Source organism: Ischnura elegans, chromosome 3, assembly GCF_921293095.1.
Source record: "Ischnura elegans chromosome 3, ioIscEleg1.1, whole genome shotgun sequence".
Taxonomy (NCBI): Eukaryota; Metazoa; Arthropoda; class Insecta; order Odonata; family Coenagrionidae; genus Ischnura; species Ischnura elegans.
Genome location: NC_060248.1, coordinates 5,821,224 through 5,846,553, shown reverse-complemented (window position 1 = coordinate 5,846,553; position 25,330 = coordinate 5,821,224). Strand labels below are relative to the sequence as shown.

Here is a 25,330-nt window from a genome sequence, read left to right as displayed (position 1 = left end):
CATTTAAAAATCTAAAAGCATGAAATACGTACTCCAGGAGTAATAAACTTTCAATTTAGGCAATTAAAAAAAACAATAGGAGAGCACCCTATTCATGAATGCATGCAATTGAACGCAAACCTTTTGAATCGTCTCTGGGAAAGGAGAATCAGGCGCACACAAACACAAATCAAGGTGGAGAGGGATTTGTAAATGCACGCACCTTCGGCCAACCATATCTGGCGCAACCTCTGGAGCAGTTCCTCATACTGCACATGCGAGAGAGACTCCTTGGCGTTCAGGTAAACGGCCAGCGTCCACGCATGGAGGCGCTCTGCAGCCTCCCTTGCGGCTTGCACCCTCTCACTGGCCCACAACTCGTTTGCCCACAGCACGCCATTGTGGAGGTGGCCACGCAGCAAAACCAAGGCTGCATCCAATGACGACAAGGCACGAACCTGCCCATCCAAACAATTCATCTGTTAACAACCAATTCACATAACTGTGAAGGAATTCAATTCATGATTTGACACTCTCTCCACCATCATTTTGGGAAGTCTACATTGCATATTTTCTATTGATTCCTAACACTGAAAAGTATGCTATTTAAACACATACACCACAAAATTATAACAAGGTGATTAATATGTATTTCGATTACATTTCCATGATTTTACCTCATGTACCACCTTTCATAAGTCGATGATGGCAGCAGTTCCCAACTCTCAAGCTGAGAATCCACGTTTGAGACTCAGTAAAGGAAAATTTTTTAGATGATGAAAATTCTACGAAGAGAGGGGAAAAGAGAGGAGGCACCATCTAAAAAAAGGAGACGCAGCAGCGTGTGAATGGCCGGCATCCGACAGATTAGGAGATGTGAAACAGAAGAGTTTAAAGATTATCTGACAGGAGAATCGAGGGGAGAGCTGCTTTGCATCAATCTTCTGTTTGCTGACATGCAACCTTAATTTCAGAGTCATTGGTAACTGCTGGATCTAAGAGAGGCAGGCCAACAATCGCTTGCCGTAAGTATGTGATTAATGTTTAAGGATCAACTGAGGTATCTATTGATAAAAATTAATAGATGAGATTTAGCACCAATGGACTATATATAGCAGAGACCACATAGCTAACAGAAACATAGAAAAAACTAAATAGTCTCATTACTTTCATTTTTGTTAAATTAAACTCTTCTTTGAGAGGAATGGCTTTATTTGGTCTAAAAATTCAAGATGATAGCATTAAATGAGTGATACACAACTTAAGATATATGAAAAATGTTGGTGGGGCATGCAGGAGTCAAGAATATGTACTCTTAAACTTGAGAACTAAGAGGAACTGGTTCACGAAGCTGGGCTCATGGTCTCAATGAGCACCTACTTACTTCACACAATAACTTTGACCTTGGTAAACCTCCAAATTCTAATGGTAAAATGTCCTCAATTGTGACACCTCACCTTGATCCACTGGCAAGATGGAATCTATACTTCAACGATATTAATTCAGGGAAAATTTACAGATAGACTTCCTTCATACCCATAAGTATACCTACCAATTTCTTTTGATATTCTAAATTTTTTTTCAGATCCAAGCCAGAAATAGCTCGGACCATCTGATGAGATACAGAAGAATCGCCATGAGAAAAAAATTCCCCTGGACCAGGAATCGAACCACGGACCTTTGGCTTTCCGGGCCACTGCACAGACCACTATGCTGTCCAGGTTCTTTAATTCTCATGGCAATCATACCGAGGCTCATGGTAAAGCCAAAGGTCCGTGGTTCAATTCCCAGTCCGGGGGAATTTTTATTCTCATGGCAATTCTTGTATATTTCACTGCCGTTCACGCGGCAGGTTTAGAAATATTACACATCTGATTAGATATCAAAGATTGACCAAAATTCTCATAATCTTTTCTTAAACAAAGTAAAAGCTTCAATTTCAAAAATTTAAGAGCAATAATCCCTAACTTTTATTCTAACTAATTTGCCGAACTTTCTTCTTCTACTATACAATATTCTGCAGGTAGACACTTCATATCTGAATCTGAACCCACAGGCTTGGTGCCCTAGAATACACCATGTAGCCTTGAGCCAAGTTTCATTTGCAACAAAGGGCTCAATCCTATCCATCCATTCACATATGTAACTCTGTAAGCGTAACCATGCAATATAAATTCATGGAAGAGGAAAAAAGGGATGGGAACATATAACAGAAAAAGGGTTAGGAAGATGGAAAATGCCAGAAAATCAGATGGTAGAAATGTGGCCTCAAAATACAAATATAAAAAGAAGCTATTTCGGAGATGTGAATATACTAAGACACTGTTCCACCAACCAACATGACCTTGGCATATTTATGAGATTGAAGATGGTTTTTATTCTGCCTCATAAATTAACTTGCCCTCCTTGGGGCACACATGCCAAGCATTGGGTTCAGAGAAGCAGTTCAATTTTAAGCTTTTTAAAATAAATTTCATCCTGTGTGGATGAAAAATAACGGACTGGGATAGTTCTGATCAAATTACTGAATACACGGGTTTTTAAATCTTACAATTGATTTTCTTTCTGACAATCATGTTCTTAGCTTAAAACAGTCAAAAGGCTTCCATCTCTCTGAAATCGACAATTGCATATGTATTTCCTTGATATTAAAGGAAAATAATACATAAGGATAACTAGAAATTGAGACTAGGATTAGTAATTGGTGAGTGGCTTGCCATACAATATCATTATATTTATTTTTTAAATCCATGCAATATGTATCTAAATTTCTTTTTGACATGCCATATATTGGTTATGTATTTCTCTGTATCTAATCTACCATGGCAAATAAAGCATTATTATTATTGCCATTCGAATTGGCTTGAGTCATCAACTATGCTACTTTAGGATCCCAACACACCAAACTTGAGCAAAAACCTGACTTTCAATGAATAACCTTAAAATGAATGCTATAGAAACAGCATTGATTCACAGTTAGATATGGTGGTGGAGATGTGATAGTTCCTTGCATTCCAACCGCATGCCCTTCACATTCAACTGCAAGGAGGTTCCCAGTGTCTCACACTAACAACAAAGCTAAATGGAAGTCCCACAGTAACTCCTGATTAAGTAAGGAAAATAATGTTTTCCAACGGTCACATCTGAATAGTTTCCTCTATTAAGTGGCAAGCCAAAATAATCTGAGCATCTATGCTCTATATCAGATAAAAATATTGCTAATTCAAGAGCTAACACCATTCCCATTTTTCATTCATCCAATTACTTAGGCCAAAAATATTTATTCAGATGGATTCATTAAAAAAATAAATTGTTTATGACTCATTTACACCAATACAATCAGTGAGGTTTAATCTGCCAACATTGATTTTTCTAAACTCCTCTAAAATTATGTACTATATATTCTTATATTTTGGCGAAATCTGTTATAAAAATTGACGAATCTATTTACCCTTTTCAGAGCAGGGCTCTTTAATTTCTGTTAATACGAATTTACTCAATTAAATATATATTTTTTCATTCATACACTATTTTTGTGCTGATGGTCTTCTTTTCAATTTCTTCCTTGATTTAGAAAGATTTTCAGTCTTAACTGCCCAATGCAAGAAAAGAAGCAATGAAATCACAAAAATTGATATATGCAGACAATAAAGGCCTTTTTACATGATACAATAATATGTACAAGTTAATGTCTGGTTGTGTGAATGATTTTTGTGGACTGGAACAGAACATGTATGAATGCATGAACCAAATTAGAACAGCTTCTATTTTCTGTTCTTGCATTCATACAAGTTGAGTACTTAGTTACTCGGTATAAATTTGTGTTCATTCCTGCATTCATACATAAATTCGTACGTTTCAATGCATCAAGTGAGGAGGCCTTAAGAAAGTCCACCATTAGCCTTGACATTATTACTACTTTAAAGCACATTCATTTATAAAGACATACTGCCCCAGTGAAAATGACTATAATATTTCTTTTTCCTATAGTAATGTGACATAGGGAAACGTTTGTTTCTATAGGAAACTTTTATGCTCCTAAAGGAAAATTTTATTTCCTTTCTTTTTGATTTCATTTTCCTATTACAACAAAACTTTCACATTGTTGGATTACTATAGGAAAAAGAAATGCTAAAGACATTTTCACTAGGGTGATTATGACACAGGCATAGCAACACAATCCCTAATTTAGGATAAGAAGAAGACTATTGAAATCACCCTGAAATTCTTTTACTTCCACAAAAAATTCTTAATTATTCAAGGTGAAGGTTGCATGCAATGGTGATCACTTAAATCAATGGGTGTAAATATTATTCAACATGTCTCCCAGAAAAGTTTTGATCAGAATTGAACTGTGAAGTCTGTTACCACGGGAGAAGATTAAGTCCCAATATTCATAGAATGACCCCTAGGTTTGTCATTATGAAACTCTTCTCACCAAAGGGAAATCAATCAGCTTCTGTTAGACTTATACCCAGGTTGCCCCAATAAAGCACACCACCTACTCGACTGTGAAATATCAGTTAAGGGAGGTGATTCCAAAGGAGTTAATTAAAAGAGGTTCACTCATATAATTATACCCATCTCTTCATTTTATTCCCAGAGTAATTTCAACACCTACCTTGTCCTACCGATGAATTTAAACATACTTGTAATTTTGTAGTTTCGAAGATTTTCGCGGAGTTGATTAGATGATCTCTGCATTCTACTCGGGTTTTCACCACGAAAATGTTGTCGCCAAAACACAACGGACGCGGTGAAAACCCGAATAGAATGAATAGGTGAATAGAATGCAGAGATCATAGATGTAATTCTAATTGGTACCATAGTATATACTGTCAAGAACCTTAGGCCTCATTCACAACTTACCTTAACTAAACAAACCAGTTGACCACTTGGGGAGAATGTGTTCATAAAAACTTAAAGTGACTTAACTTAAAAAAGCCTTCAGTTAAGAAACACACAAATTTCTGTTAAAAGAACATATAAAGTCGCAAGGATGGTAGCAATGTCTATCACCAATCATAAGATATATTGAAAGTTCTCGTTAATCCATTTTATGGTTGACAAAATGGTTGAGGGTTAATTTGGAAAGGTGATGATAGATCTTGCTCCAAACCAAGATTGTACTTTCGCAGGTGATGTGACTAACAGAGGCTTCCACTTATGACTAAGAGCAAATTGAGCGAACAAATCCTGTGTGCTCACAGTGAACACAACAAATTCTTATATAGGCAAATCTGAAAATACAAATTGAAAAAATTGATATCACCAAACATCCGCAAGTGAGGATGGGACTTTAACTCAATCTGCCACATAATGGCCAAATGAAGGCAATTGGCGAAGGGCAAAAGGAGGGGAAGAAAGGCTCACGATGAGTAACAGAGGACATATTACTAAGGATGTCAAGGAGAAGGTGAATATATGCAAAGGTTAGCTGATAGAAGAGAGGAGTAGAGAGCTGAAAACAAACTTCCGATTGATAACATGCGATGGTAAATAACGGGCATCCCAGCTGAACACCTCCTGCTACATCTGGCTGGCTATAAGATCATTTCACTCTTGCATGTTCTCATCATCAATACAATGTATATAATGTTTAAAACAAAGGAAGCTTTTTGTAGGGTGCTTGTTGCACTTGTAACCTAGTTGCTTGAGTGAGGGAGTTGTACAAAAGCTAGTCCAGGAATATTAAAGGCATATTTTTGAATTGCTTAAAAATAAATAGAAACAACACATTTTAGCAACTATCTCTTTCATTGCTGTTTTTTGTAACGAAGTTGAGTTTCATTTCTGAAAAAATTTACCTCTTCTGAACCCACAAAAATATTATTCACAATAATGCTAATAGCTTTACATGTTTAAAGTTATTGCAAAATTTCTATGATGATGATGGTATCTTTTCTATTCATCTTTTGTTAACACCGTCTAAAATAAAAATGCTTGATGTACAGTGATGATTTACATAGTATTTCAGGCAATCATCGAGGTTTTAGTTGACATAAACCGTGGGTTAGAAATTTTCTTCAAGAAAAAATATAAAAAAATGTAAAGACTCCATAAATGGAAATTAAACTGAGTCTCCTCATTATTTCACATCATTAATGTCTTTCAATGGCAATTTCACCCAAGTCTGAGAGAATCTCTAAGCACAGCAAACATTTATGAATTTAAATTATAACCTATTGATCAAAAATAAAGATTTTTGAAAAGCTAACTCAATTGATAGAAGTGTATAATACCTATTGATTGTACAACACCATACACCATTATTAATATTGCTAATACCTCACTGAAGGTGAATTAGTCAAGTATAGTTACCAACTTTGGCAGGGAATGCAAAGTACATACACACATCATGCATTTTATTTTTTTTTCAAAAAATCTTTTATAATGTACTAGAGAAAAAGAGGTAGGCCCAAGATAGACTTCTGTGGAGCAGAATTGCTGAAACTGGTCAGAGGGGAGAATCAAGGATGATGACATGTCGTAACCACGGGTTATAAAAATGTATGTCTGTAAAAATATACATATGTCTGATGTACGCTTGTATAGATCACTACTCAATGATTCAACTTTCTCCATTTCCACTCAGTATTCCTTTCTTCATTCAATGAACCCTGTACACCTGCTTCCCCTCCAACCCAGCATTCCTGATCACAGCTGCTTGCTTTCACCATCTCCCCTCCCATTTCACGCCCTGTCCACACTCCACATCTCTTGCAGCAATTTTCTCTCCTCCCCGACCATGTTTAGCACTTCTCCAGTTCAACCCTTTTCATGAAGAGAATGCAAACTATTGACCCTGAAATGGGATATTCCATCAATGGAACCTATTCCTTAGTCTCCATTCGTCTACAGAAAGCATTCCCCAGATGTTGAGTGAATTAGGCTGCGAGCTGCTAGACTCGGAGGCTGCATGCTAGGCTCAGATTGCGAAAGCAATTGAGAATTGTTATCTTTAAGAGCAACATGGAGAACATAATATTGGAGCCCCACTTTATTTCTCGATCCAACAGAATTGATAGTTTAAGAGAGATATTTTACCGAACGGATAGATATGGGAATTTGTTTTTCCTCTGAGCCTTGGACTTTAATAAAAGCTAGCCGTAATTTTGTTAGAGCATTTGCTTTACATATGTAAACGACTGATATCTTAACTCCCCCTGACACACACCCTTTTTTAGGTGGGTTGCGGGGTATTATGTAGATTCCCTGTATAAGTATCCAGGTAACTGAACCATAAATTTAATTTAGTGTCCATTGTGAGCTGTCATCTGAATCAATAGAAGTTGACTTAACGAGGTCTTCTTTAGGAATTGTTCCATAAAAGTCAATTGTGAGGATTAAAGAAGAGGAGACACCCTCCATGAATAAATAAGACATATTTCAACAGGAACACTGATCTCCGCCTCTTCGATTATAATTGATCTCCAGCATTATACCTATGCAAGGAAAAGAAAACAACAATTTCACAGTAAAAGGTCTCCCATCCCAGATTTACTAAAGGGTGGGTTCAATAGCGCCATGTCTTTTCTCTAACAAGTATCTAGCAACAACTGCACCAAGAATTGCTCCAGAACTCCTTCACTTAACATCACTAGCGTATGTTGGGTTTGTATCGCCACTCAAGCATGCAAAATGAAAAAAGAGATGTGGACGTCCAAGTACATTAGATGGAGAACTGCAGATTACACTCTCATATAAGAGATAGATGATTTTTTTATTGGTAGTTATAGCGCAAACACTTAACAGCAATAAGTATAAAAAATGAAACGGCGAAAGGAGTTCCTCATTGAAGATTTTACCCCTTTAAGACGAGAATTCAAACGTAGGAATCAAGATTCACGGGCAGTGTACCCACTCTCCAAGCTGTACAATGAATGGTATCGAAAACAAACACAGCCACACAGAAGCGTTCAAAATTGTTGAAAAATACAAAAGATAGTAGGACGTATTCCTTCCGATAAAAACAAATTGAATAGGAATGTTCCAGAGGATAAGAAATCATGAACAAAAATTCCTTAAGAGGGTATTATATTGATGAAATGTTAATTTCGTTAGTGCTAAAAATTATTCACTGTGTGATCACGAAATTTTACCTGTAAAGACTCCACTCTTTGCGAGACAAGAAGTGATACTTCATCCATTCTCGTTCGCTTAATGTGCTTGGTCAGTAGATCATTGATCGTTCGGTAATCGCTTTACCTATGAACAACAGACAAAATTCATCCATTCAAATAGTTAATATGCTATTACCACGCATGAAATCATGTTGTTAAAACAAATCTTACTCTGGATCCCCATGAAACAGGTTATATTAGATCATCAGCTGTTTAAACCTGGTTATATTTGTCTACGTTAAAGGGCCAAGAGCCAACAATGTCAAAAGAATCTAGTCTTCTTACGCTGAACACGTGTTAACATCTCCCTTAAATCGATATGATTCTTCAAAATAAATTCATTAATTCAAATACACTTAATGATCAACAGAGAATATAAATACCACAAACGAAATAAAAATATTCGCAGAGGTCCGAGGTCGGTGATAATAGAAATTTTTCATAAAATTGAAAAATCAAGGAGCGTATATTGATCCATAGCATTTTTTACGATATAATATACAAATTATGCGATTTAAATCACAAAATATAACTCCAATAACGATAAAATACTAATAAAGTGATAAAACTGTTGACCTGATTGCGTACGCTCGCATTCGGTTGCTCAAATTCTGTGCGTGCCTTCTGTAACAGTCGCAATCGCATCGGCGTCGTTAGGTTAAGTACTGAAAAGTCCAATGATCAGCAGTTTATACGTGAGTTACATGACATTCCAAAGAGAATTCACCCATAATTTAGTTTTTTGATGATAAAATGAGTGCCCCCACAAAACCCTGGGAGGCTGCTGGAGTGAATTTAAGATCCGGGGTGCCTTCGTTGAGGTTAGTGAGATGAAAAAACTGAGGATTATTTTTGTTTGCAAATGTATTATGATTAAACGCCTCAATCGACGATAGCATTTAGAGAGCTAATTCTTCATCCTGTGATTTTTAGCCTTCAAAGTTCTTCAACAGTGCCTGATGTTAGTGTAAGAGCAATGTCAGCTACACCCCCTCCGCTGCCCCCGAGGCCTGTTAATGTAGGAGCTCGCAGGGCTACCAGCAATCCTGGGATCGTGGGAGGGGCTACTATGTACCGAGGATACCCATCTACAAGTGGCTATGTTAGTGGATACGGCGGTTATGGAGGATATGGTGGGACCTATGGCATGTATGGCCACGGATATGGAGGTTATGGTGGGACCTACAGTGGATATCCCTATGGCTTGCAACAGAACACTGATAACAGGTAACAGTATCTCTGGTTATTTCGCGTGTAGTAAAACTTGCTTTAAAATGCTACATTTAGTTTTATTATGGTCAATGTGAGCAGCGTCAACATCACTGCTGATGGACAATCCTAAGATTGTTCGGACGTAGCTTCCAGTACTATTTCCTATATCAATCCAAAAAAATTTCATTCAAAACAAATTTAGATATAATTTTAAGGTCATTGCATTTAAATGTCTCTTATCCTCCTAAATATTTGACCCGATGATCAAACTGAGTATGAAAAGTGATTGGCCTTCCCTTCTTCCAGGCTGGTGGCTCTGGCTGAGGAGAGGACGCGGCCTGCCTTTGAGTCGATCGAATCGGTGGTGAGGGCATTCGGTTCGGTGTCTTTCATGCTCGAGTCTACCCTTGGTGCTCTGCACGCCTCCTTCCGTGCTGCCCTTGGTGTTGCTGACCACCTCAGCCACCTGCGCAACATTCTCTCGGCATTGTCCATCTTCAGGCTACTGCGGTGGTGCATCCGCCAGTTACACAGGCTTTTTGGTGTGTTCATATGAGCATTTACATCTGAGGATTTCTTCCCATTATAACTTTGCACTGTTGCTTTGAGTTTTGTTTCCTTAGGGGCATGACAGCACTGTCATATGCTATGCTCTGTCTCTCTTCTGCATTGTGCCAAAGTGCAATCGACCTACCGATCTTTTTGTGGGATTATTTTACTCACAGTGGCACAAAGGAAAGAATTTTGGAGAAACCCGACAGTAATTCAGTGCCTTTAATGTTTTAGCATTGTGCTGTAGTGAAGGGGAGGGTGGTAGCTGCGGAAGTGGAGGACTTGGCTGCTGATCGAAGGGTCCCGGGCTCAAATCTTAATTATCAGACACCCTGAGTCAAAATTCCTCAGAAGTGTGTGGTAGCCCATGGAAAGGAATTAAACTACTGAATGTTCGAATTTCACATGCTTGTGGCTAATTCAGAGTTGAGCTCTATCCTCATTCATCCAAACCAGCGTTTGGTTTTAATCTTTAAATGGTTAAAATTAAAATGAAGAACTTTGTGCTTTCACATGAATATTTATTCACACATTTACACGCCCTTTTATTTTATTTTTATTTTGGTTTCAACGTTAGACGTCGTCATCATGGTTGTGTGAATAAATATTCATGTGAAAGCACAAAGTTCTTCTTTTTAATTTTAATAATGAATCGTTTTCACAAAGTTACGCCTCAAACAAACAATTTCTTTAAATGGTGTCATTCCTGTTCAAGAATATTGAATCCAATCTGCATATATAATTGATTCCTCTGCCTTGTTTTTAATTTGTATCTCTGTTGTATTGTATTGTAGGCTGGCGTCGCCAAGAAGCAGCCTTTGGTGGTGTGTGGGGTGAGGCAGCCAAGGCAGGGGGAGAGGGGGCACCGCTGTCATCCTCGAGCCAGTGGCCACTGCAGGCCTTCATTGGCATTGTCATCAGCGGCTCCTATCTTGCGTGGAGGCTGCTCTCGTACATTGTTGGTCCAGGTGGGTGGGTGGCGTTGCTGTGGACCTACACACAGAATGATCACATTTCTTTAATTTTTTACTTCATCATTGTCGTTACTGGTTAGGAATTTTAACATAAGTTTTGACACAGTCCCCAATATATTTTCCTAATGTATAATCTTTACACACCTACACATTCTTCACATTTCCACACCTTTTTCTCATATTCACTTCTTTCCCTGTTCTGTGCCTTTAATTTGTAGTCTTCCTTTTCATCCATTTGTCCATTGATGATTGTTTATATCAGGTCATCATATCTCAAAAAATACATGATTAGGTTGTTTCATGTTATCTTATCAAGGTTTTCATGAGGCTCTCCCTCTCTCCTACTCTTCTTAGGGTTTCCTTATTTGATCTCACTCGTTTGATCTTGCTCATTGTTGTGGAGCACCATATTTGAAAACATCTGCATTTCTCCATCCTCTCATTGTCGATTAGAATAGCCGAAAAATGACTTGCTTCCATTTAGGATCAAATTTGCCCCGTGTGGGAAATTTGTGTACAGCAGACTCCCGACTATCTGGCTGCGGTTTATCCGTGTTGCAAATCATCCATGCATGAAATCACGCTCCATTGATGTTATCAGCAATCTTTATAGAATAATGAAAGCGGATGCAAAATCACCAGAAGGGCATGTCTGTAACTCTGTTTTCTCCAGAAAATGGGAGAAAGAAGCTTTGTGAAGTGCCTGCACGAGAGTTGTTGCCCGCCCAAAGTCTCTAGTGCTTTTTGCCAGAGAAAGGGGACAATTTGTCGCCTGGGAGAATACCAATCTCCCAACCCAAGTCTGTAATCCCTCTAAACCAGCATCCCAGACAGGCGCTCCAGTTACGTCCCTCTCAAGAGCCTGACAGATCTCTTTCTCCCATGGAGTAAGCGCATATCTCGACAGTGTTCTGTTGTATTCTCTCAACATGGCACATTTTCTTTGAAACTGTAGAAGATTATTGCTCGTATATGAGGAGCATTTTGAAGAAGTGGAGCAGTTAAGGCTGGTGAGAAATTGTTGTGGGATATTAATAAACTGTTCAAGGTGAGGATGGAAGATTTCCAGCATCTCTTTTGAGTGAGCTGTGACATTGCACTCATACCTATGCATTGAACTTGAACCATTTTTGAGGAGAAGTCGTTCATCGCCCGGGCTCAAATAAATATTTATATAATTTACTCCTACCTCTGGCAATATTTAATGTAAATATTTTCGTTGTGTCAATTGCATTATATGATGGAATTACTATGTAAGACAACCTCTTGTGTAGTATCTTCTGTGGCTTTTTCTCAATTATGACCATATTTGGTTGAAGTTACAGTAAAACCTCTCTTAAACGAAACTCAAGGGTCCGAAATTTTGCCGTTTCATTGATCGGGAGTTCGTTTCCCGGAGGTGATACGCACGTTGCATCATTCTAGGGGCTCGGAAATTGAAGCAAGTCTGCATGCGTTATCTTCATTCTACCTTCGCATACTTCAAAACAGTGCTTATTTCTTCAGCTGCAATGCAAATCGCGGACAATAGACCACATTTAGGAAGCCTCAGTTCGTATTATTCAATCACTTCGCGTGCTTTTTCATCGGTTTTCAAAAATCTATGCAACGTAGCGGTGAGCGCGAGGCCATCCCTTTATTCTCAATATTTGAAATAGAGTACATATATTCGTGAAGTTTACAATGAAAAATTAAGAATTCGATAGATTTGACCATTACTAATATAAAGTTAAGGTAACTGCGCCAATTATAGCTTCATCATGAAATTTAGATCGCTATACCATAACGGTGCGAGTTGCGACTTCGTCAACCCATTAAAGCTCAGTGGGTGGCAGCATTTCTTTATAGTAGTCGAATCCAGAATACTCCATAGCAATATTTGCAGTCGCGGGCTTCGTAAATAATTCATTGTACTAGCATCATTTCCATAGCATTCCAGATAGACAACTGCCGATAAGAAAACACCTTGAAAGGCCTTATGCAGGAGTTCTCGAAGTAAAATACGTCACGATTTTGAAAAATTAGTTTTCGAGAAATTATATTCTGCAACCCTCAGTTCGCTGGCTTCGCGGATAACGAAATTTGAATCTATTCTAGTGAACTCATCAAACAACCCTTCAATATTCATGTCTTTTGAGAGACCCTGCCAGGACTCACGGATTTCGTCATCACTCTCCATCGTGTGGTCGCAGTTGACTGCGAACCGGATTGACAACTCCCGATAAGAAAACAGCTTGAAAGGCCTCATGCATGAGTTCTCCAAGTAAAACAAGTCACGATGATGATGCCGATTTTTGCAAAATAACTAAATATGGTGACAGGTGCGACACGCTTCCAAACTTTGCAAAGCTGCTGCATTACCTGCAAAATGGTCCTCTTCAATTTCGCCGATCCCTTACATTCATTCGACAAACCAAAAACTCCGCTAAAATCCGACGGTAATGCCGCTTTGCTGCAGAAATGACCCCTCGGTCGAGAGGTTGCAACTTAGCTGGTGCAGTTGGGGGGAAGAAAATAATGCGCACATTTCTTATTGTTAGTCCTATGTTCTGGCCCATGCAACGATCGAGGAAGAAATGTACTTTCCCCATGAGTGCATCAACTCCTGCCAACCACCGCTGAATTAATCCCGCTGTCATTCATGGATTTTTGCTGCTACCACTGGGGTGAGGCATCACTCTCACCAGTGGCCCAGTCTAAACATGGCATGTTTAGACTGTGCCAGTGGAGTAGCCAGGGGGGTACAAAATATTAATTTGAAAAATGAAATTTTTTTGATTATGAAAAGTGTTAAAATTAGTTTAACACTTTGAGTGCTAAATAGGTTATGCCCTGTTCACGGCTCAGTGCTGGCCATTTTATGCATTAATAAAAAATCAATTGATAGGTAAATAGTTATTATATTTTATTTTTCTTTTTTTAGTATCAAAATTCTTCTTTTAAATGCTAACATAGTTGGTTTTATAATTACATTATGTTTAATATTTGTTATCTCTTTTTTAAAAAAAAACGTTTTTTCGTGATTTTTAAAAAATTTCAAAAAGTATACTTTTATGTTTATTGATTTAAACTTACAATTTTTATACAAAATAAGTCATCAATTATAGCAACATATACAATAGCTTTTGTTCTGTGGATCATAAAAAAAGTGTAGCGTCTACTTATGAAAAGTTACATTCAATATTGAGTAATCATTTGTCATACACTTTCTTGCTGTGATATAGCTTGAAACATTCGCCCGGGCAGAATCCCTTATCACAGTCTTTACAATACCAGCTGGTATCTTTCCTTCTGGCTGTTCCGTCTTTTCGCGTACCTTTCTCTGAACAAACGACACATCTTCGTCTAGCACTTTTTTTTCCTTCTGGTAAAGGAATCTTTTCAATAAAATGTTTTTCAGATAATCTTGCTCATTGAAAAGTATTCCGTTTCGTAGGGTGATCTTCTATCAGCACCAACTCTGTACACACTTGTTGTATGAAGGATGTTACAGCAAGCCTCTGTTTCTTGATTTTATTATATAGAACGCAAGCATTGCATGTTCCCATTAGGATTAGGTGGAATGCCAGCTTTCGCCACCATTTGAAACTTCGGTGACTAAAACTAGCATAGGACATCCTCTGGTCACTTAGGTCAACTCTGTATTTATGTTTATTATAATCTATCACTCATAATGGTTTGGTTTTTTCTCTTCCTCTTTTGTCAGTATAAGTAGACATTCCTGCTCTGTGCCTCGTAGATACCATCCAGACATCTCTTTTATCTTTCCAGCGTGTCAGTAGAACATTTCCTTTCCGTCGGAAAACTTGCTCATTTCTTTTCAGCGATTTGAGTTCATAGAGAACTCGTGGGATGCCCCGTCTTGTTTTATTGACAGTACCAATTAGACCTGTATTCAACTTCTCAAGTTCCATGGCCAAATCAGGTGAAGTGTAATATCTGTCAGTGAAAAGTGTGCGGCCTGTATTCACAAGAGAATCAAGCAATCTCTTTACCAGAGCTGGCACTGAATTATCAATTCCTTCTCCTTGGTAAACCTCAAAATTCCAAACATATCCAGATGTAGCTTCAGAAAGCATAAAGATTTTCATTCCATACTTATTGGGCTTGTCGGGCATGTATACACGAAAATTTACACGACCCCTGAAAGGACACATGCCTTCGTCAATTGTAATGTTTTCACCAACGTTGTATGTTGATTTGAACTTTTGTACGAGTGACATAATCAATGGCCTAACCTCATACAGGGAATCAAAACCTGGCTCTCCTTCCTTCTCAATCTGCTATTATCAGCCATGTGTAAATTTGATAAAATAAGTAAAAATCTGTCCCGGCTTAGGACATTTGGGCAAAAATTACAGGATACAACAGGGTCACTGCACCAGTGATCCGATAAAGATGGCCTATCACTGATTGACATGTGAAGAATGATGCCTAAAAAATTTTTTATATCGTTCAGAGTTACGGCTTTCCACTTATGAAGTCTACTGTTAGGTGAAAGTCTATTTTCACTTCGTTTGCTTCGAATATTTTGCCGGGCGTAAAGATTGGTTTGCTCTTTCATCGTGCGCATAATATCGGCGTCAAAAAAGTGAAAGAAAAAGTCAATTACCCCGCACGATTCATCCAGGCCAACCCCATCCACCACCCTAGTATCTCCATGAAATACCGGAAGAGTAGGTGTGCAATCATTCTCTGTCCAACCAATGTTGCTATGGTTATCCACTCGTAAGCGTGGGCGTTTCTTGCGAGGAGCCTCTTGGAATGCATCGGGGACACTCTCCGCAGTTGCATCATCGACGTCTTCGTCTTCAGCACTATCTGCTTCGGAAGTACTCTCTAATGAAATGGATTGAAATATATTCCAAATTAACATGCGATAAATGACAACTAACTTTAGAAAAGAAAGAATTTTATCATTGAGAAATATAAGATAATTTGAAATGAAAAAGTATAGAATAGGAATAAGAAAAACACACAGAAAATGTAGCTGAAAGGACGCAGAATGGCAAAAACACTCACCTTGCTCATTTGGAAGCAGAGGAATATACGTTTCATCATCTTCAGAATAGTCTGTGTCTTCATCAGGACTAATATTCTGTAGTAAATCAATAATTTCTTCATCCTGAAGTTGTCTTGAACAGCCAGGATTCTCCATGTTCACATGCACGCAATAGGCTCACGAACGACACACACGTGTTCTCGGGACACATCGACGTCTTTTACTAGTTTCACGACAGCGAGCGCTATAGACGGCTAAATTATGCTTTGCGTGAACAATGTATACGATCATGAGTCAATGCTCACTGCTAGCAACGCTACAGAGTGTTACTTTCCACCCAACAAAGTAATAATTCCAGCAACGCATATGTGCGTCGCCAGCACTCTAAGTGTTAATACTCTCTACTTAGTAGTACAAAGTTAGTACCCTGTTTTTCAAAAATTCCCCCCCATGTTTTGGACCCACCCGAATGAAATTCCTGGATACACCCCTGACTCTATCATTCTTAAAACAGCGGGGTTTCACGTACTTCCCCACTAAAAACGGAGGTAACTTCTCCGAGCCATCACTATTGGTGCTTAGGAGTACAGTGAGTCCTCGTTTAACGTCACTTACCGTTCCTGAAAAATGTGACGATAAACGAAATGACGCTAATCGAAGCATATTATCCCATAAGAAACAATGTTAAAAGTGAATATCGGCTCCTAGACCTCACAATTCCTACGCGAAAAAAATATTAGCGTATCATATCTGGGCCATTTTTTACAGTGGGAATTCCAAACTATCGCATAAGTACGAGTTCCTGTCTTCATTGACGACAATAGCAGCAGTGACGTAAATCCTTCTCCATTTTTGTATCTTCCCGCATTTGCTTTTCGGCTTCACTATGGTGGTCGCCCGGGCGAGCATCGCCTGGGCATCATCATCGCTGAAACATCGTCGCAGTTACAGGAACCAAAACTATTGTGAACACGGTGAAAAAAGTGACGACAAAAGTTCAGAGTTCTACACGTAAAAATGCCTTGAAATCACTTTTTAGGTTCCTGAAAACCATTATAATAAGTAAAACCTTGCGCAACTACGCAAGAATTCATTTTGCAGAAATTTTTGCTAAAACCGTAATCGCAATTAACAATAAACACAACGTTTTACACTTCGTTTAGACTGACTGTATTACCGCCCACAAAACGAACAACCTGCAACGCCCGCTGCTTCGTGTTTTTTTCTCGCGCGAAATTTAAAAGCCTTGACGTTAACGCGAAGCAAAGGTGCGATAAACGAGTGACAGTCTCAAAATTTTCGTGACGTTATCGCGAAATGACGTTAAACGGGGTGACGTAGAACGAGGACTCACTGTACTATAAAACGTTCTTTGCTCATTTTTCCCCCGCGGCCCGCCTATTCCTTTAGAGTACGGTCAGGAAGCACATTATTAAAAAAAAGCGCTTCGTGAGCATTAAATATGTCCTTGAAACTGTTTCTATTCAGCTATCCATTCCCAACTTCTTGCTTGCGCCTGCAAGATGGGCCCTGAAATGGGGATCAGCTCTAGAAAGATAGTTGAAGACAACTGTCCATCGACATTGGTAATGGAGCGTTTTCAGTTAGGCCCCTGGGACGCAGCGTTAACAATTTCCGACCGTTATGCAAGAATTGTCTGCAGTATTATGACCGAAAGTCATACTTAATTGCGACTGTCGTCTTCTTCATGCAACAATTGACGGCCGTCGCAAACCTTTTCCTCTGGAGAAAATCAACACCGCTTCACATCACGTTAGGACATTGCTACAATCACCGACAGACAGAGACCGACCTTTAGTATGTAACACCTAATTTTGAGTGGTTTGTTTTGGTTTTGGTGTGACGTAATTCAAGCAATAATAAGCAGCAGAGGTGGAGTGAGGTAATTGTTGTGATTGTTGACGGCGCGGGAGGAAGTAAAAAGAGGGGGAGTCGGATTGTGATAGTTATGGCGGACGGGTGTTTCCTTGCTCCCGAGTTTGTATTATCAATAAAATATTTGTAAGTGACGTGAAAATAAGAGTAATTAATTGAAACGTTACAAGTATAAAGCACTCAATTCAAGTAACGTCTAGATCAATGGGAAATGTTGGCCTTAGTCTCTTAAGGGCGAATATATTTTATCCAAGATTGCGGCAAATGCAAAAGTTTCTCCTATTTTTTAAATGATATTGAAATAAACAATGTGAATGAAACAAGAGTAACTACTGAGTCATATATTCAAGATAATTAAGAGAGGCAAATTTTGGCTTTCATCATCTAGCTCGCACATTGTATCCTACGTAATTTAGTTAAATTTTAAAGAAGTTATCCAAGATGGCGGCAAGTGAAAAAAAATGCTTCTCAAAATTTACGCGTTGTAATTCTGTAAAGCATTTTAAACGACCGTCAAAAGAATGCGACCGAAGTACATAGCTCTAGATATCATATACTTTGAGTGTGTAAATATTGGGACATTGAATTATTTACGAAAGTCAGCATTAACATTTTTCGCAATTCGCCACGAGTTGGGGTCTGGGGAAACACACCACGGAAGGCTATGGTTATGGTTAATAACTACGATTCTGATTGGCTTATTCAGTGGAAGTCTCTGATTGGCCCTCTAACGCTACGAATATTAAATATGAAAATAAAAATTTAACCGGAAAAATTGGTTATTTGAGAGGTGAATTTTACTCGATCGTGCCAAAATTTCATTTTGTTGATCGGGAGTTTTCGTAAAAGAGGAATTCGTTCATCGGGGTTTTTCACTAATGTGTTTACATAGGCAATTGGCCGGACCAATAGCATGTATTCGTTGAACGGAGTTCTTCGTTTAGCGGGAGTTCGTTAAGGTGAGGTTTTACTGTATTTTGCAAGCATTTATTCAAGGTGCATTTGAATTATATCTTAATTTTCAACTTTGATGAGATTGTAATTGATGCGAAATGAAGAATTTAATATGTGACAAGCGTAAGCGAAGCCTTGCAAGCGAAGCCTTTTTTGAAATGTACCTCGCTGAGCAAGGTACATTTCAAAAAAGTAATCCAGATTTGTGGCATGTGTCAATGAGCTTATTATACATTCAATTTAGAAAATATTTACATCACTGAGTTTGGCATAAAATTACAAACACTTTAAATATCCACATGACCAGTTTTTCTTAAAAAGCATTTGTTTTTGGTTTTTAGTTGATTTGCCAGCTTTTCTGCCACAAAAATTATCATTTTGTGATTCAGGACATCGTTCTTTCGCAAAAAATTCCCTCATCCTACATTAAATATTCTTCTCTCTCTCCATGGAGATCGTTATAACTCTTTAATCTTCAGAGGATCTTGTGAATTAAAAGGAATATGTTCCACTCCTCTCATTTCTTTCTCTGCACGCCCTCAAATTGCACATGTGCAAAGGCGAAGTTTTCACTCATTTTATTCATATGATCATCACGTACTTTTTATTTACCCTCATCCTGGGAGTCTCATCTGGAGTAATATAATAATTTACTAAAACAACTCACTACTCAACCTATTTACGTTGAGAGGAACTTCAGAAATTTACAATGGCAGTTCTCTTCACAATACTGTTGATTACAAACGATTCCATGGTCTTGGACATGTTCTTACTAAAATAAAAGTAGTACCTTTGATGCAGACGGTGAAACAGCTGTTCTTAAAAGGGATATTTTCCCGGTGAACATCTTTGCTACAAGCATTTTCACTGGCTGCCGCCCCAACATCAGATTTGCCTTAGAAATTTTTCATACTACACATTGGAGCAAGTTTTCTATAGCGAGGTCAGGAGAAACAGTTTTCTCTATCCAGTTACAGACTTCCCAGTCAGCAGAAAAGATGAATTACCCTATTTTTACCCGCATAAAATTACGGTAAAAGATGGCAAACCTGTATGTAATCAGGTAAACTATCTGTAAATTTAAGTGATAAAATTAGGGTAGTTTTGTGGTAAAATTCTTACTTTTTCCGGGTAAAACCTCCCAATATGACATCAGAGCCATCTGTGGAGCTGGAAAAGAAACATGACACCACTCCCTCTGTCAGTACTAATGTGAAGTCACAGTACTTTGACTTATTGGGTTCTAGGAATTATTCCATGATAATCAACGAAATCGACATTGATATTGAAGAATATCTTTTTATTGATAGACGAAAAGTTACTAAATGTATAAATATGACGTCAATATAACGAATTAACACCTGGTGAAAGAGAAATAATTACAAAAATTAAACATGTATGTACTCCAGGACATACCTATGATACGTACTTGTTGAAGAGAATGACTGAAATAAATAAAATCTATGTTTTAAGAGGAATTGCCGATTTGATTTCTATTAAAATAGAAACAATGCTAGACTAGGAACTAATTTTCTTTCGTTGAGCACTCGGTGACTGCATCTTCCACACCAAATGCCTTTGGGCATGATTACGAGGAAACAAATTCACCCAAATGAGAATCCAGTAAACAATGTGTTTTTCCAAATATCTTCACCTCCAAGGGTGCAAACCAATGAAATCACTGTAAATAAAGAGCGCTTTACTTTAGCTGAGACTGAGGGAACCAAATTACAGCTATGAAGGTTATTAACCCTTTCACTGCTGTGAACGTACCAGGTACGTTTGCACGGTAGGCTGCTGTGAATGTACCTTTTCTTTCTGCCTGCTGTGCGCTTAGCGCTTTCGCCGCGTGTGATGGGTAAGTTTCCGCAGAATGCGCCGCAGCGAAAGGGCTAAAAAGTATTGCCTCACCATGGCATCACAACAAAAAGTGATGCAACTCCCTGCTTAAATTTTCTGAATCTGAATGAAATTTAATGATTTTCAACATTTTATCAGGTTACTTAGTTTAGTTTACTTCTTGCTCTAGCACTCCATCTTAGATTTACAACAAAGTAATTATTTTTAAAAACTTTTTATGCAAATATTGTAAACCCATTTTGCCAATTGTTAAAATATTAGAGACAAATTATGTATTGATTGCATGTATTTGCATGATTAGATTTGCAATTGACTGCTAAATATGGTTTAATTCATGATTTTTTTAAATAGTTGTTATAGACTTTTGACGTTGGAAATAATATTCAATTATGTTTAAAAGTGTTTATAATGAAATTATTTCACATTTCATTTTATACAATAAAACTGAATATTGGATGAAAATAAGGCGTTTTATTCCAAAAAACATTATGGGGGTCAAATAACCCTTAGCTGTCCTAGGTAGTGAAAAGCTCCTGTCCTCATAGTGTTAAACAATGAAAAATTTACAAAAAAGTATGATGCGAGTTCCTTTATCACAGCCATATGTGTTTTATATGTATAGCATCTATTTCCTTAAATAACCTTCAGTAAAATTATGTTCTGTGACTGGAATCTAACTGACCAATCATGAGACACGACCAATTTCACTCATTATTCTTAGAGAAAAAATGTCCCACATTTAGTGGGGTATTCAGTGTAAAGGCTTTGTTTCCTCTTGAATGTCAACTTTTACAAATTGCCATTGGTGGATTGGTACTTTTGCTTGTGTTGCAGGTGGGCCCGAGGGCTTGAGCCCGTTCAAGGGCGAGGAGAATGAGGCGTGGGTGCTGGGCCGAGACCCTGGCTGCCAGCTGGCCATCGCAACCTTCAACTTCACAGCCACGCTGGAACAGGAGCTGAGCTTTGCTGCTGGGGACCGGCTCATCATTGCGCCCAAGGCACGACAGCCTCCCGACTGTCGGGAGTGGGTGCTGGCCGCTCAATACCGCACGGCAAGGTCGTCACAGAACCCCCCCCCCTCAGGTCAAAGTGGGCCTCGTGCCATCCAACTACTTGCGTGTTGTGGAGAGGCGGCCTCGCCAAGCAGTGTACCAGATGGCACCACCCGTCGTCCCGTTGGTCGCACAGCCACACACACTTCCACTTGCAACAGCCGCACCACCCGGAGCCTATGGCCAGCCCGTCATGCCGACACCTGCCCAGCCCATTCCCCTCTGCACTCCCGCTGCCATGGCACCAAATGCCATTCTGGTTGACCCCGCACCTGGGGGCTTGCCAGTGGTGCAACCACTCGCCTCTGCGGACCCTGATCTCAGCGATGGCTGTGCACCGCCCTCACAGACATTGGAGGGGGAGGTGAGGGCATCAAAAGCAGATGCAGACAGGGGAGGAGGCAGCAGCAAGGACAATTGAGTGGCCCTTCCCCTCTGGGCATCCACTGCGATGAGTGAGATTATGTTGTTACTATTGAAGAGGATATACATATTGTTACGACTCCTTTGATTGGTCACTTAAAGGAGGCATTTCTTGTACTTTCTCAGTTACCATGTTTGTTTTTAAACCACTAAATGTGTGAGGTGTTTTACTTGCTGAAACGTTTAGTGTTTTCTTGTTGTTGATTATTTGGTCTCCCTGTTTTGTCTCTTGGGCAGCATATACTCATTGTATTTTTGCTCGTGTTGAAAATTGTACTACTGGTGTAGTCATGGTGGAATTTCTGGATGTTAAGTTTTCGCCCCTGCAAATGGGATATTTTCAGGATTGGCTGCTTGGCTCTACTTTGGATTTGCTTACCCCTGCTCAAGTCCATCACAAAGCAACCCATGGTGGAATTGGAAACTCTTCGAGTGCTTAACTTAGGTAGTAGGAGTACAGTTTCTAATGACTGATCTGTGTACATTTGTGCCACATATTTCACATATGTTGGCATTGTTCCATGTAATTATTGTAAATGAGAAAATATCCCTATAATGTGTTTAATGTATTCTACCATTATGAGCTTAAACCAAAGGGTGGGTTTTCAGTGGAATCTATAAATACCCTGAAATAACTGATAGTTATGGCTATTCACATTTAAGAGGTGAAACAATAAATAATTACAACATTAAACATTGTTTAAGCCTGATGACCGAATTTTTGAGGATGTGGGCTTACTTTTGACCAAAAATTAATAAAAGTGAAATTTGAAGTTAGTTCAATACTACATGACTTGCTAAAGAAATAAATTGAGTTGTAAATTCTCTTAATGCTCCATGAATCGTCAAGAGTGTGTAGGGTAGAATTACTTTGAAACGTAAAACACAGTTATTGGTCTTTGACTTAGAAATCTCAATTGACCATTGCTATGCAGAGCAATGGTAAGATTTTTTGTTCAGAGAACCATTAAGTGATATGTGATGGTTGGGCTTTGAAAATACATTGTACACTCTTATCGATTAATGATTCTTTAATTGCTTCGTTAAGCCAAAGTGGTGGGATCATATGAAGACTGAAGTTGTCATTGCATTAGTACCTTACTATGCCAGGGGTTCTCTGAGCAGTGCCATACACAGTGAGCCATAATGCAGGAATTGAGACTAGTTAGCCATCAGAATTTTCTCTGATCATGCTTCAATTGGTAACGACACAAACAAAGGCGATGGAGTGTATGCAGCCAGATATAAATTCTTATCACATTTTCCTTTTTGAACTGTCTGTTTACTGAGGTCATGGACAATTTGGTTTCTTTTTATTACCTTTGGAAGGTAGTCATCTATGTATATGGTTATGCCACATTGATGGTAGAGTTTTTTAAAGTTTACAGTTTTTACTATGTTTTTAAAATGTGTTTGTGAGTGAAAAGTAATCTATTTTAGTGGGACTATCATTCCGCGAGGGCAGCTTGAGAAAGCATTCCCGCTGTGATTGGCATGCAATGTATTGTGCTTCATTTAATGAGCCAATACTAATACATTTTGATTGCAGGAGCATACTAAGGTCTGGAAGTTTTTGGTATTTTGGCTGCATGAAAAGTCATAGTTAGGGTCAATAACAGCCATTTTTTAAAACTAGACCGATGTATGTAATATTTCTCTTACATCCTCTGTAGATAATGTGACAGTGATATTATATATTCAATCTCTACCAATAATTCTTGGAGTTTTAATTATTGATTCACAGGATATACCCTCCATGTCATTGACCCAGTAGAGGCTGATGTAGAGGAAACAACATCATTTCGAACACCAAATAAACTGTGTACTTTATGTAAACCATTTGATTCATAAAGGTTGAAATTGAATTTTTTTGGTAAAATAATACCCTTTTAATAATGATGAAAAATTCAGTGCTTTAAAGGTATTCAAATTATGAGATCAATTGACAGTTGAGACAACAGGTTCATTTAACCCTTCGAGACGGCGGAGTTTTCGTCTTAGCATGACTGCTGTACTGAGCCCCAAGAGACTCTTCTTTCTTGTGGTACGACGGAGCATTTTTGGAGGGCATTCGTTAAGAAGGGTCTCGCTGAACCTTTTTCGACCCCTCCACGCTGGGACTTCGCATTATCTCGGGCTCCGAGAGTAGTTGTGCCCCCTCCTTTCCGGGTTTACGACCATACCTGTGGCATTGGTTCGCGGTCAACTTATGCATTGCTTACATGTATTTAGCAAATGGATAATTGTTGCTTGCACGTAAATTACAGACTTTGAATTGAATTCCTCATTTTTTTCTGAGCATTGCCAAATTTTAAACGAAGTTCTAAGGACAATATTAACGCATTTAATACAGCAACAATTTCCACGTTGATGTTTATACATAACTCGAGATATAAGTTAATATTTGCACATGTATATACAGTGGAACCCCGATTTATCGTTCCCGCATTCATCGTTCGCCGCTCCTGGTCCCGAATTAAGTTCCATAAAGACAATGTAATTTTTTCCCGCATCTATCGTTCCCCGAAGTATCGTTTTCCTGCATTTATCGTTTGACGATCGCGGTCCCGTCGTATAATTTTCCCGCATCTATATATATCGATCAATTGACAGTTGAGACAACAGGTTCATTTAACCCTTCGAGACGGCGGAGTTTTCGTCTTAGCATGACTGCTGTACTGAGCCCCAAGAGACTCTTCTTTCTTGTGGTACGACGGAGCATTTTTGGAGGGCATTCGTTAAGAAGGGTCTCGCTGAACCTTTTTCGACCCCTGTAACGATAACGTTTGACGAAAATGAGACGAAGTGTTTACAACGTGATGTTTACGGCTAATAACGACAGACACAAAGTTTGAATCTTCCCCAGGAGATTGAAATACGATAGGGAGAAGCTGAGTGCCGTGGGATAGTTACATTATCGCATTTCCCAAGATCCGGTATCCCCCTCCATTCAGCACTCGCCTCTCCCCGTCTGAAGCTTTCCTCTTCTCCGAAATAAAAAAAAAGGTCCCAGCTCGAGCAGGGATCGTATTACGAAGACCTTAGCTTGGAAAGAAAATATCAAGTTACTCGAGAACAAAAGAAACCTTTTTCACGCTTCCCCCTTTCTCGACCACTGACTTTTTTTTAGCTGACTCACTACAAATATCCCCACCTCTGGAGGTCAACTGCTGCATGAATCACCGATTAGCTCAAAAGGTGTGTAGAAATGAATTTCGGTAATTGGTATTATACTTTTATTATATTGAGATATTAGTGATGTACACGTAATTCAGTAAAGATTGATACCAAACATGACGTATT

The 25,330-nt window shown here is 38.7% G+C and overlaps 2 protein-coding genes across 5 annotated transcripts in view; one reads left to right on the top strand and one right to left on the bottom strand.

Moving 5' to 3' along the window:
• Nucleotides 1–8,438, bottom strand: part of LOC124155372 (reticulon-4-interacting protein 1 homolog, mitochondrial-like) — a 62,845-nt gene extending 54,407 nt beyond the window's left edge. For 2 of the 4 annotated variants that reach the window (XM_046529132.1, XM_046529134.1), the window contains exons 1-3: nt 8,274–8,438; nt 8,082–8,187; nt 203–437 (exon numbers count right to left, since the gene is read on the bottom strand). In XM_046529132.1, the coding sequence (XP_046385088.1) occupies nt 203–437; nt 8,082–8,129 (283 nt within the window). In that variant the 5' untranslated portion in view covers nt 8,130–8,187; nt 8,274–8,438. The remainder of the gene's footprint in view (nt 1–202; nt 438–8,081; nt 8,188–8,273) is intronic. The other 2 variants (XM_046529131.1, XM_046529133.1) reach the window with 2 other exon arrangements.
• A 313-nt stretch (nt 8,439–8,751) lies between these two features.
• LOC124155373 (probable peroxisomal membrane protein PEX13) lies at nt 8,752–23,857 on the top strand. The gene is made up of 5 exons (XM_046529136.1): nt 8,752–8,923; nt 9,036–9,329; nt 9,621–9,856; nt 10,661–10,834; nt 21,387–23,857. The coding sequence occupies exons 1-5, from the start codon at nt 8,856–8,858 to the stop codon at nt 21,866–21,868; spliced, it is 1,254 nt and encodes a 417-aa protein (XP_046385092.1). The 5' UTR covers nt 8,752–8,855; the 3' UTR covers nt 21,869–23,857.
• The last annotated feature ends 1,473 nt before the right edge of the window (nt 23,858–25,330 follow it).

Bases quoted from the DNA above. Each gene is read 5' to 3' on its own strand.
- LOC124155373 (XM_046529136.1), top strand. From the start codon at position 8,856: ATGAGTGCCCCCACAAAACCCTGGGAGGCTGCTGGAGTGAATTTAAGA. The intron at 8,924-9,035 runs GTTAGTGAGATG...TGTGATTTTTAG, and splicing joins TCCGGGGTGCCTTCGTTGAG to CCTTCAAAGTTCTTCAACAG. The intron at 9,330-9,620 runs GTAACAGTATCT...CCCTTCTTCCAG, and splicing joins CAACAGAACACTGATAACAG to GCTGGTGGCTCTGGCTGAGG.